Genomic DNA, 13,362 nt, shown 5'->3' with positions numbered 1-13,362 from the left:
CTAGCAAAGCCCGGAGGGGGCTGCAGGCAGCTGAATGATTCCTATCAAGCCCAATTTCTGAACCCTTTGGGCAATAAATAACGGATCTGGTGCCTGTACTAACGGGCTGCTTCCGACACGGAGTCACCACAACACAGAGGACACGCCACCCAGCCGGGCCTGGCGGCTCACGGGGAGCTGGAAAGCGGCCCTGGGCCAGGGTGATGCTCGCCCAGAGCTCGCAGCTGAGCCCTGCTCCCGCCACACCGGGGTCGCCTCTTCCTGCCTTCGCCGTGAACACAAGCCCGAGGCGCTGGCCGAAGCCGGGCCTGCGCCCTCCCTCCAGCCGCTCACAAAGCCGCCCCGGCCCAGGCAGCTCCCCCCGCGGCGGCGCAGCTCAGAGCGCTGGAGCCGGCGCCAGGCCCGGCCTCGCCTCAGGGGCCGAGCCCCCGCCGCGCCTCCCGAGCGGCCGGGCCAAGGGCATGCCGGGAGCCGCCCGCGCCGGCCTGAGGCGGCTGGGCCGGGGCGGGCAGGGCCGTGGCTGTGGCGGCAGCTCCCCCGCGGCGGCGGCAGCAGCGGCCGGCCCCACCTGAGGGGCCTCCGCCTGCAAACCCCACCCCCGGCCGCTCCCCCGCCGGCGAGGCCCGGCCCATGGCGAGGCGTTCGGCGGGCTGCGCGGCGGCTCGGGGCGGCCGCTTCCTGCCCGCGCCAGACGGGCCAGCAGGTAGCGGCGGCCGCAGCTCGGCCGGGCCATGCGCGACTACGAGGAGGTGACCGCCTTCCTGGGCGAGTGGGGCCGCTTCCAGCGGCTCGTCTTCTTCCTCCTCAGCGCCAGCATCATCCCCAACGGCTTCAACGGCCTCTCCATCGTCTTCCTGGCCGGTACCCCCGAGCACCGCTGCGCCGTGCCCCGCGGGGCCAACCTGAGCGGCGAGTGGCGCAACGCCAGCATCCCGCTGGAGCTGCGGGGCGGGCGGGCCGTGCCGAGCCGCTGCCGCCGCTACCGCCTGGCCGCGCTCGCCAACTTCTCGGCGCTGGGGCTGCGGCCCGGCTCCGACGTGGAGCTGGGGTCGCTGGAGCAGGAGCCGTGCCTGGACGGCTGGGAGTACAGCCGCGATGTCTACCGCTCCACCATCGTCACCGAGGTGCGGGGGCGGCGGGGGGCGGCGGGAGCGGGTCCCTCCCGCAGCAGGAGGTGCGGGCAGGTGGCACCGGTGGTGCCAAGAAGCGTGTGGTTATTGCGGCACAGCTTTCTCCTGCAGTTGTCCCGTGGCCCTGGGTCCCTGCCTGCACATCGTCCTGCTGTTAAGTCTGGCACGCTAGATTTATTTTGAGGTCTTCTGTTTGCCTCCACTTGCAAAAGTGGTCGCCAAAGGCAGTGCCTTCTCTTAATAGCACAGCGTGTGTATGCTAACTGCTTAATGGGTTTCATCTGGGAGCTGCAGCCCTGGCTTGGAGCAAGGGTCAGCACGGGGACCGTGGGTCCAGCTCACTCGGTGATTCAGAGATGTCTCTGAACTTGAGAGATCAAAAGGGTTTGGTTTTCCTTTCTCTTAAAAAAAAAAAAAAAAAAAAAGGCGTTGAAGTCACCCTGAGTTGTGCAAGGCGCAGCAGTCAGGGAACCCTGGTTTGATGCTGTGTCCAAAATGACCCTGAACTTCGCTGTGTGCCCGCCATGCCTCCCGCTGCTTTGGTCTCCCTGCTCATGTGCTAGGACAGGTCAGGTTCTCAACTGCTCACATACATCCTGTGAGCCAAGTCTGTGGTCAGGGCAACCAACCAAAGTTGAAGCTGTGCTGACTGTCCCTCTTGTTTTAGGTGGAAGCTGTACAGACCCACTGTTGACTTAAGATACAAAGAAATGGATTTTGAGCAATATTTGAGTTTCAGAGAATGTATGAGTTTTTTTCAGAAGGCTTACAAACCATTTGTACATCTCCTTTGCCTGGTTGTGCCTGTGGACAAGTTTTACAGAGCTGGAACTATATTTGCCTTTATTCCTTGTTTTGCAAAATGGGTTGCAGTGGGTGTTTGGATAGTGATGGGTGTAAGTACTTAATGACCATAAGCTGATCTGAGCACAGAAATCTTCCTCAGGAAGACGACAAGTGGGGTGAGGAAGAGAGCGTGGGAGAGGAGCCATGCCAGCATGGGGAGGCATGGAAGTGGTGACACTGGAGTAGTTGGAAACTTCCCTTGAAGACGCATGGCAGCAGGGGCTGGAGTGATTCTGACAAGTGGCCCGAGGCATTGCCTCACCTATTTCTAAAGTGCTGTCTTCCTTGAGAATAAAGCTGCTCTGAATCTCTAGACCCTGGTCGTTGCTGAAATGCAGTGTTGTGAAAGGCTGAGCTGCTCTTAGGGCAGCGCAAGGCAGTTGGCATCTTCTCAGGGCAGTCACATTCACGGGTGAATGTATGGGTTTTGTTCTGAGTGCCTTAATATGGCTTAGATGTGGTTTCAGCCAGTACTTTGTCTCTGCAGCATCTTTGCTGAGCTTTGTCTCGGTGCAAATTGAAATGTCTTGAGGTACCAGAGTATCGTTGAGGAGTCTTATAATCTGTAAAAAACCAGGAGCTGCTAACGTTTTCCTGCGACTCCCCAGCAGCTCTGGCCTGTTGTCTGTATGGTTTGGCAGATGTTTTGTGTCTGTGGGAGGTAATGTTTGTCTGCCCAGACATCATGCACTGAGGCAGTATTTTTATTATTTTCCCTTTTAATATTAAGGCTTCTGAGGGAGTTTTGCAAGAGCTGTGGCCTTTCACATGCTTGCAGGTTTTCAGTGTTGAGCTTGTTTAATTTCTTGGCTTGGTGCTGCTGCTTTTATGATTCACTAATCTTGTGTTTGGTTGCATATCTCTAACTCGTTGAATAATCATGAGGACCTTTGTTCCAGATTTCTGTAGCCGTAGTAGGCGCTGGGAGGGGGAAGGGGGAATTTTTTTAAAAAAAGCTTTTTGCTGAGTCTCTGATGACTCCAGAGAAAGTCCTCATTTATGGTTCTGCTTTTCAGGGGAGACTTAAGACATTCAGTTCCCTCTCATTTGAAGAGACCTCCTTTTCTCACGCAGACTAACAACAGAAGGTTGTTATTAGCCAGTCTGCGGTATTTAACCAGCTCCTGTGTAACAAAAATCCCTTTCTGTCTTTTGCTTTTTGAAATGCTGTATCTCAGGGGATAAGAAAAGCTTTGCTTTGGCTCAAGAAGCCATCTGTGTCATTCTTATTCCTCCATAAGTCCCATAAAAAAAGCATGTAGGAGTAATAAAAATTCATATGTGGTAGTAAAAGGAATAAAACGAGGGGTAATTAAGGGAAAAGGCTAACTTCTTCTGCCAGTCATATCTGTTATGGGCCTATACTGAATAACTGGGAATAGAATTGAGCAGTAGAGTTATTACGAGCATACTAGCATGGACTAGAAATATGATATAATGACAAGGCGTTAGATGATACAGCAGTCAAAACGTTTTAGTCCATATGGGAGTAATTCTTACATACTGTGAAACATAAATAGACACCAAATTTTGTATCTGTGTATTCATCCCCAACTTCTAAAAACATGTTGCATTGTTCATCAATTTGAAATCAGTTCAGTGCAGGTGGTGTACTCCAGAGCTGTGTGTTTTATGCCTGTTGTGCTCTTAACAACCTTTGGGGCCTGTTTGGCTTTTGCAGAAGGATGCGCGTGGTGGGAATTGCCAAGTGTCCTGAGGCTGGGCGCAGGGCTGGCGCTCTGGGTCCTGTACGGACATGCAGGGAGAGAAAGTTCTGGGCAGATATTAGGGCCCCGAGGTTTCCATTCCCCTTACGCCAGGGATTCAAGTACCCTCTGTGCTGCCAGGCCCCTGTCCCTGAAGATCAGTGGATTGTGCCAGACCTTCAGGAATCAAGCAGAGCCTGCAGTTGTGACTTCTGGAATGACACAAATGGGCAGTGTGGTAGAGCTGTCAAACTAGAGGTTGTGATGTTCACCCTCAGTTGGAAGGCAGAGGGATGTGTTGTTCTGCTTTACTAAAATAAAAATGCAGGCTTGTGCCAGACGCTGTAATTTCCACAGGCTTTTCTAAGAGTGGAGCCAGCCAAGCCAGTGCCATCCACGTTCAGCTTTCAACGTCTTCATTTGTGTTAGTGCGGTGGCCTCATAGACAAGAAGTCACCTCCGTTGTTTGTCATCTTTTAAAATCAATGCATCCTCTTTCTTGCTGTAGGTTAATACCTGCTTATTTTTCTGGCTGAAGTTCATACTGACAACTTCTCAGCCCCAGGAGCTGATAAAGCTATGGAAAGACCTTTCTGTGATTTGCAGGTACAAAATCTTAGTATTAATAGTCTTGTCAGAAGAAGGAAAAAAAAGTCTAGTTTTCATTTAATAAGTAAAGATGAACAGCTGACAGGCGTACAAAACTTCTAAAATGCTGAGATTTTCAAGGTGTGATTTAAGAAGCACATAATGCAGGACTCTCGAGAATTGCACAAGGTACAGACATTTCTGACCTTGCCACATAAAATAGGGTTAGTATTAGTAAAGAATGATTGGCCTGCAGTTGGTAGCGTTAAAACGGAAACAGTGCTCTTTTAGAGGAACCATGGACTATTGATGATAGGGTAATGTGCCTGTTATGCTCTTTACTTTTAGATTAAAACTCAGCTCATGTTTCTTAGTTTTTGATGTCAGAGTCCTGTTTCCTTTTTCTCCAGCCATCTCAAAAATGTGATGTGTGGGGGAGAGTTAAGTTTCTGCACTGGAATTACAAAATATTTGGCCCTTTCTTTCCTGTTCTACGCAAGTTTTACGTCTGTAAAAATTTAAAACGTCTACAAGGGGAGAGATTGAGCAGAATGTGTATTTTGTCGATACAGACTTGTGTTTACATTTAGACAATAAGCTTTAATGTAACATCTAGAACTTCTAAGTCTTTGGAATATACAAATGTATTTCCAGAGGAAAGGATGTTTAATAACACTCGTAGGTCTCCAGTAAGCAGAGAATATCTATATGGGTTTAAACAAGACCAGATTCTGAATCAAAGGTCACAAGTACTCAGTTCTTTTTTTAAGAACCTGCCTCTACTTCCAGAGAAAAGCAAGTGGTAGGAGAGAGTACAGGATATTGGATTAGCTTCAAAAATTCTTGTTAACGTGTTAATTTAAAAAAATATTAGCACATGGGACTATCCCACTTCATTTTTTCAGCCATGTGTGTTATTCTTAGCGAGAGAGGAAATCAGTTTAAAAACAAAATAAAGGAGTGAGAGGATACAATACATTGTAGCTGTAAAAATTCCTTTTCCTATGAGGCTTTTCCTTATATAACAGGGGTGTAACCATGTAAGGCTCTCAAAGTTTTTGTATTTGTCATAGTTCATCTTTGTTTAGGGTTCTAGTAATGGTATTAGGGAAGGGCGAGTGCTCCTGCGGTGGAATGGTTCTCTATAATCTGAAAAAAATGCTTTTTTTCAAGTGAGGTCCTAAATTACATTGTTGGTGGCCTTGCAGCTACTTCTGTAACTTCCCAAACATGCTTGGTAGTGGTGTATATTTGGCAGTGGTATAGATTTGTTTGCTGTGATGCTGTATTGCAAGAACTTTTGATATTTGGAAGAGCTCCCCTACAATTAGGCTTGCAATTTCCATGTTATGATGTATTAAAAATATTGGGAAAATGTCATGCTCAAATAAGGTAGACATCTTGTTATTAGCAGCTAGAATTTTGTTATTCCTGTTATACCATTTTGTAAGAGAATTGCAGTGAAAGTGAAGCAGGATAAGGGATCTGTGTCGGTGTCTGGGTGAGAGCCATTGCAGGATTTACTGTCAGTAATTCATGAAGTGCCAGCTCTCCTTTCGAGGCAAATGGTATTCTGCAATGCAGAGCCTGTACACAGGAAATTAGTCTTTATCCGTTAAGTTCTCTAGGCACTTCAAAACCTTAGAGGAATGATATTTTTTTACTTGTGGTATGGCAGTATCTTCAGCTGGACTTGTGGCATCCTGTCTGCCTAAACTTGCCTTGCAATTTTAGTTTGATACCATTATTTTATGCTTTGAATGTTGTTCCATGGTTTGCAGTTTAAAGAATTCAAATATTTCATCTTGGGTCTGAGTTTCATTGTGATTGTGGCTTGTGTGAAAATTATAGGTTAGTTTTCTTTTTGGATAGAGGTGTTATATTAATGTTAAGATTAATATTGGAAAGACATAAGACAGAATGCAGGAAATACTAGTCTAGCCGGACTGACGCTTGCGCTGACACTAAGCACGTACTTCTCCCAATGCAGCTTAGTGTAATTCTAGCTAAACCTGCAATAATGCTTCTTGTTCAGGTTGTGTTGAGATAAAAGGCTGGAAGCTAGTAAAATGTGGGTGGGGAGGGAGGAGGTCTGAGGGAGTAGTTTAGTTTTCTTTATTCTTCTCAGTTTTGTAGCTGGGCTTGCGTTATAGCAAGGGATTTGGGGTTGTGATTCCAGTTGGCTGACTTGCTCTGTAAGCGATGAAGCAGAACTTGGGAAGTGCTCTCCTAAGGAGACACTTAAGTGATGACTGTCAATACCTGGGACTGTTTCATACTATGGCCCCAAACCTGTGCTCAAGAAGCAACTGCTTCAGTCCCTTTCCCTTGTGGTGTCCCCCTGTCTTCTCCCCCAAGCTGTCCACATTTTCTGGCTGTCTCCATCACATGTCCTCCTTTCCCCATCCCCTCTTCCCACCTGTCCTCACCAGCAGCTGGTATCAGCAGAAATCCTTTATGGAGGTGCATGTCTCGCCTCCGATGTATAAGTGAGTATTGCTGCTCGGTGTGAGGCTGCTGACGAAGACATCACCCTGACTTGATGAATTGTTCGGGAAGTAGCTACAGCCTAAAGTATCTGCAAGCTGTTTGAGTAAGAAGAGAAGCTTAAACTGCAACAGAAGGATGTCTTCTTCTAAAATTATAATAAAATTGAGTGAGACTGCTCTGTGCTGTGCCTGGAGCATTGGGTACCGGTGTTTAGGACCTCAGTGCTTTGCAACATCAGCAGCTGTTTGAAACAAAGCTGAAATGTTTTTCTCCTGTTTGGAGCCCCCATACCTTGCTGACGTTAACCTTATCTCACTCACTGGGGCAAAGGCCATTACAGCTGGCAGGCTAACTCAAAGGATACTAAGAAGTGAAAATAGCACATGATTTTAGAGCACTGGGTCATGGTATACCATGTCCAAACATCACTGCCAGCAGCAGGATTCAATCAGTAACTACACCTGGGTCACTCGCTCTTTGCAATGCTGGTCTTCTAACAGTGATGCTTCGGTGACTTCTTGGGCAACGTACAGTTGGGGGGAGGTTCTGGAAGTGGTTCTGGAAGACTGATGCTGCCATCACCGACAAGCAATATAGTAGAGCTGGTTGGTGAGTCATTAAAAAGTTGAAGACTTCAGCATTCGTTTACCGGGGCAAGGGGTAGCAGACCTTAAAATCCCTTTGTTCTGATTGTTGTGCATCTGTGGAGTCTGTAAATAACTGGTATTGCACAACCAAGGTAGTTTTCCCTTGGAAATTTGATATTGAAGTTCACTTTGGTGCCTGGGTCAAGTGATTTTCAGCATAACAGCTCCTAACACTGCTTTAATAGAGCAGACAGAAAAACAAGCTGGTAATCATTGCCGTATTTTAAGGACCGATACGTTTCCGCCTGCCAATGCAGGAAGCTTTTGGCAGAACAGTGCAAAACATTTTAATACCATGAACTTTTCCAAGCAACGTCTCTACCTCAGTGGTCTAAAGAAAATGTTTACTGGGCACAAGCATGCCAGTGTCTGGAAAGCCAAGTGTTGCGCAGGCTTGTGCCAAAGTACAGAGGGTAAGATAGCTGAGAGGAGACGGCTAACTCGCAAGCACAGGGTGCTCAGCTGGAAAATAATGACTTATTTAGTAATGATGGACTATAAATCACCAAGCTAGATGTTTGTCTAGTTAGATTTTAGTTGTGTTATTGAAGATGTCTGGTAAGTCTCATTGAATGAAGGCATATGGTAACCACCGAAACCTTTGGCCTATATAAATTCAATAATGATCATTTGCTGTATATTTCCAAGGTGCCAAATACATTTTGCTGAAGCTTCCTGGCTGCATTAGCCTCTGTGGTCACCACAGAATTGCTCAAACTTTCTTTAATCTATGATGAAGTACAGCTTTTGTTGAATAAATAGAGATTTAATTGTTAATGTTAATTACAGTTATTAATCTAAATGATATTGATAACTAAAGTTAAATCCCTTACCTGAGTGGTATACATTTGTTAGCACATCAGAAAGCTGTGATTCTGAAAGCAATGTCCATAATGATGCATAATTGATGGTGTCAGTAGGATTTGTTGGAGCACTGCCTTGAGGACTGGTGCCTGTGCTTGAGGTGGTTTGGGGAATAAGTGCAAGAACAATGTCAAGGGATATGAAGTCTGATATAAGGAGAGACTTTTTCAGACACAAAACCACAAGATTTATCAAAGGAGACGGTAAAAAAATGACTCGAGTACAGTTACAAATTGGGAAAGGTGCATTTCATTAGCTCCCATGAGCTTAAAAAATTAATAATGATGAGATGAAATCATAAGATAGTCTAGAGCTGGCAGCTGAAGTTACACAGATGCCAATGAGAGTGTGCAGCCTGTATGAATGAGCATCCTTCACCTCTAGAAAAACTTGCTGTTATAATTCAAAACTAGATGCTCTTCCATGAAACAAGTGGTGGTTCACTTGAGTGTTATCACAGGGATCTGGGAGTGGAAGGCAATTGCTGGTGGTGTTCATTCAGCGCCTGGTTTTTAGTGATCCCCCAACCTAAAAACACACACTGGAGTGTAGTTGTAGCATGAACTGTTAATAGAGCGAGGGCTGTGAGATTCCTGGAGTCAAAGGCTTAATGCTAAGGAGACAGAGCTGGAAAGCAAAGGAAAATGCTGGTGTTCCCACGCACAGGGTGGATGATGGAGCTGGGACACACAGCAGCTGCAGGGGCAGATCTTATGGGGTACAGTACAAATTAAAAAAAAAACTAAGTAGAAAACACACTATACTTAATTATTTGTAATTGGGAAGCAAGGGGGATTAATTATTGAGGTCAGAGTGAATATTTTCTTTTCATTTCAACCTTTTTAATAGAGATTAAAACCTAAAAGTTTCCATCCCTAAAAGATCAGAAGGAGCTCTGTGGGAGCTGTTTGATCAGGAGGGTTTGGCCTCACATCAGAAGCATTGGTTGCCTCCAAATTCCTGTCCTGTGGGGCTGCAGCCCCTCTGCCAGCAGGCTGCTGGGCGAGCGGGGCAGGACCGCGAGAGCTCTGGGAACTCCTCCAGTCCCTGCATAGCAGTGGGGTGAGGGATGAGGCATCCCTGCTGGGTTTTGTTCTTTCTTCTAATATTTACATGCTTTTTTTCCCCCGGATAACCAAAACAAAATTAAGACTCTTTCAGTAAGAGCTGTTGGTATAGATACAAAAATAACATGAGTGTTATTTCAAAAACATCAGAATGAAGTGGGTAGGAGACTGGAAACTATTGCAGTCTGTCTTGGTTTTTTCCTCTTTTTTCATTTTGGCAATCTTGGTTTGTTTGGTGTGCATTTCAATTTGTATTCCAAAGATTATAACTGATGTTAGGTTCCCAGTGAGCAGTCTCCAGTCTCTCAAAACCATATTAAAATGTAATAAAGAAGGAGGTTTTTCTTTTTCTATGTTGTTCTTGATATAGTTCAATTTCTCTTAAATTAGAAATGTGGATTTTTAACGGCAAACTTTACCATGTGCAGGGAAATCAAGTTTGGGGTCTACTCTCACTCCTTTCAAAACTACCGGAATTGCAGCAGTTTAAGGGGCTGCAGAGCCTTTGAAAGGGAGCTGACCCACGCACGAGATGAATTGCTAGTTACTGTCACTGATGATACACGTGTAGGGGAGATAGCACAGCCACCGACTGCGTGAAGAAAGGGTCACACCTGAAAGTTGTGTTGGGGCCTTGGGGATGCTCCCAAGATGGCTCAGGGCGAGTGGCCTTTGCCCACCATCCCTTCCCGTTATTTTCATGGAGCTGCCTCTGTGCCATAGGTTAGTTACTCTTTTGTGGAGGTTGTCTGTCCAAAGGGTAGATTTTTATCCGGGTCAGCCAAGGTGTTTAGGAGGGAAGGGAAATCCTGTTTATTGGAAGACTTTAATGTTCTCTCTCCCTGCAGTGGAATCTCGTATGTGACAACGACTGGAAGGGACCCCTGAGCACCTCCCTCTTCTTTGTGGGTGTCCTGCTCGGATCTTTCGTATCGGGACAGCTCTCAGACAAGTAAAGTATATACACCAGAGCTGCTGGCTCTTTGTTTGATGCTGTTTGTAAGCAGTTCTCGTATGTGAAATGAGCACTGTGTTTTTCTGCAACTACTAACGTGTCTTTGTTCTGTGACTGTCTAATCTGAACGTACAGAGTGTATAGAGTAAACGTCCTGAACTAGAACAGAATGGTACAAAGATTGTTAGTGGGTGTTCTCTTTATCTGTGTATTTTTTCAGCAAAATCACTTCTGGAGCAAACTGGTTTTATGCCAGAAAACAGGTCTAGGAGATAAGTTTCATCTGGAAAAATCAGATCAATGACATTCTCTTCCAGTTACTTTGGACTGTGTTCAGAGAGTTTTCTGAGGCTTGTTTTCCTTTTTTTTTTTTTTTTTTTGAGGTAAAATTTTAAATTCTCTTTTTATAAACACCCATAGCTTCTCTTCCTCATCATCAGATACAGCATCTAAGTCCAATGATCTGCATCGTGGAAGGTGCGAAGCAGCTGGTTTGCCATCCATCCCCAGGCAGAGCTTCGCGCCTTCCAGCTGTGCTCTCACAGGAGGGGCAGTTTCCCCTGTTGCTGCAGGGAGTCTCCCACCACTTCATCCCGGTGCTGCTGCAGGGCTTGGGTGCTTCATTCAACAGAGCTCCCAGCCCCTCATCTGCTACAAGGATGCTGAGTGTCTTCCATGGTGGTTAACGGGCAGATGAAGCAGGAGCTGTTCTCCTGGTGCCAGAAGCCACGAGCTTCCCACCTCCACCGCCACAGGAGTCTCCTCCTGCAGCTCCTTCACATGGTGACCAAGGCCCTCACCAGATGCAGTTGGGGCCATCAGTGCAGCTCACCCAGTTACTCTCGTAGCCCCATAACTGCTGCTAGCTCGTGGTCAAGAGACTGGCTGCTCCAGCGGGGCTGCGTGCGGTGTTTTGCTGCCCATCTGGTACAGGAAGTCCAGCAGCAAGCCTGAGCCCCCCCGTCTGGCAAAATATTTTTCAAGTTCAAGTAACAGTCTGTTCTTAATGCGTTGTGACCTCCCTGAGGCTTGTGGCACCGACTGTAGACCTCCTGGTTGAGCCTGACTTGGGAGTGGGGTTGTGTGAGCCTGCTCTCAGCAGATGTCCTGTCACAGGCTGCAAAGCCTGCTGCGGCGTGGGGCTGCCCAGGCCGGGCCATCGGCACTCTTCTAACAGCTGGGTTTAGTTTAATTTCTTTTCTTTTTGTTCATACTTCATCAGTAGAATTGCTAGAATCCCTTAAATTGGTTCATTTTTTTAACACAGTGGAACGAAGATTGCAGCATAGAACCACTTACTGATAAACATGTCTTCCAACCTGTTTTAACTCTGTTTCAGAAGCTTTCCTTCCTTTTCTTTTTCTTTTTGGTTTTTTTTTTTTTTAACATGCTGATCTGCCTCATGAACTGTGTGCTCCTTAGAGGGGAAGGAGCATCTAATACTCTTGCATTTTAAATAATTTGCTCCTGATGATTTGTCTCCCTGCTCATCCTGTCAGTAAGAAAGGAATAGTCTTCCAGCACGTACTTAAAGGCAACTCAACTAGCAGCCCTTGGAATATTATTTTTTCTTGCCAGTGGATGTATATAGAATAGTTGTGCCTGTGCACATTTCCTCAACCTCTGCTTTTTGCAGATGTTTTGTATCTCTTAAGTATGCATATAAGTAATCTTATTTTTCTGTTTCTGAAGATTTCATTCATGCTGTTGTATAATCATATCTTTTTTTCTTTTTTTTTTTTTTTTCTTTTTTTAATCTGTCCATGGAAGGTTTGGCAGGAAGAATGTACTGTTTGCAACTCTGGCAATGCAGACTGGCTTCAGCTTCATACAGGTCTTCTCTACCAGCTGGGAGATGTTCTCAGTGTTCTTTGTGCTGGTTGGCATGGGACAGATATCTAACTACGTGGCAGCATTTGTTCTTGGTATGTAAGTCCTGCTGGGCACAGTACGCGTTCTTTAGTCTTGTGCTTTTCCTGCTCCTTTCCAGTACTGGCTTAGGGTTGATTTGTTTTGCCAAGCAACACTGTTAAGAGCGTGTCCTCACCACGCATGGATAATTCGTCCTCTACTTGGAAGTTACCAGTTGATAGAGGTGCAATCTGAATTAATTCCGTGGCTTACCATCCTAAAAAGGCAAAAAAAACCAGAAATCAATTACTCAAAACAAAGTTCATCTAGTTGGAGAGATAAGACATGTAAGACATGATTTTTCAGGGATTTCTGTTGTCCATTTTGGGGCCTAAATGCCTATTTGATTAAAAAACTTGCAAAAGAAAAAAAATGGAGTAAGTTTTATAAAGTCTCCTTTAAACAGCCTATGGTAAAAATTTAAATGGTGTAATGGTACTTACTTTCAATTTAAGTGAGACCATATTTCATCGTGGGAATGTGAATTACCTTATGAATCTGAGATTTCAAAAAATCTTTTTTTATTCATGTTATTCACAGTGACCTCACTGTCCAAAGTACCAAATGTTGGCAAGAAATTCCTGTTGGGCCAAAGGTGGCCAGTGCAGCTGTGAAAGCACTGTTAGCTAAGCTCACTGCAAACATCCCGCTACAACTCCTGTAATCTGCTTTGATTTCTGTGGAAACAAGGAAGATTATATTTCTTTCTATGTGTCCTGATTTGCAGGTCCCAAAGCATTCAGAGGGAAGCGTTGTTTGTGCATTTAATTCCACTGCCAGTAGCCTGGCCTTTGTTAGTGACCCCACATGAACTCCATGCGTGTACACCGAAAGACTGCGAGGTTTTTTGGCTGATAGTGAAATAGTCTTTTAGAAGGTGATACAAGTCAGGAACCTAATGGCATCTCTGATTAATCCTTGAAAGAAGCTGGTCTCTCTCCATAAGCTGGAGAGGACCCTATAGAGATCGAGCTGAGGTTAACCGTTGTGAATGTTTTGTAGTAGGATAGGTGGTTTTAGCTCCACAAGTAAAACGTGAGATTCTAAAAAGATAAAATTGTAGAAGTATTAGCTACTTTGAACTACAGAAATACTGTATGGCCCGGTTCTCTTCCTTTCATATGTATAATTACCTGGGTTGATCCAGGATCATTGCAT

The 13,362-nt window shown here is 45.7% G+C and overlaps 1 protein-coding gene across 1 annotated transcript in view; it reads left to right on the top strand.

Moving 5' to 3' along the window:
* Nucleotides 1–458: 458 nt before the first annotated feature.
* The window catches only part of LOC129212535 (organic cation/carnitine transporter 2-like), a 30,698-nt gene continuing 17,794 nt past the window's right edge, over nucleotides 459–13,362 (top strand). The window contains exons 1-3 of the mRNA XM_054841195.1: nucleotides 459–1,124; nucleotides 10,187–10,290; nucleotides 12,064–12,218. Coding sequence (XP_054697170.1) covers nucleotides 732–1,124; nucleotides 10,187–10,290; nucleotides 12,064–12,218 — 652 coding nt within the window. The 5' untranslated portion in view covers nucleotides 459–731. The remainder of the gene's footprint in view (nucleotides 1,125–10,186; nucleotides 10,291–12,063; nucleotides 12,219–13,362) is intronic.

This window comes from Grus americana, chromosome 14, assembly GCF_028858705.1.
Source record: "Grus americana isolate bGruAme1 chromosome 14, bGruAme1.mat, whole genome shotgun sequence".
Lineage (NCBI taxonomy): Eukaryota > Metazoa > Chordata > Aves > Gruiformes > Gruidae > Grus > Grus americana.
This window is presented reverse-complemented; position numbering and strand designations above follow the sequence as displayed.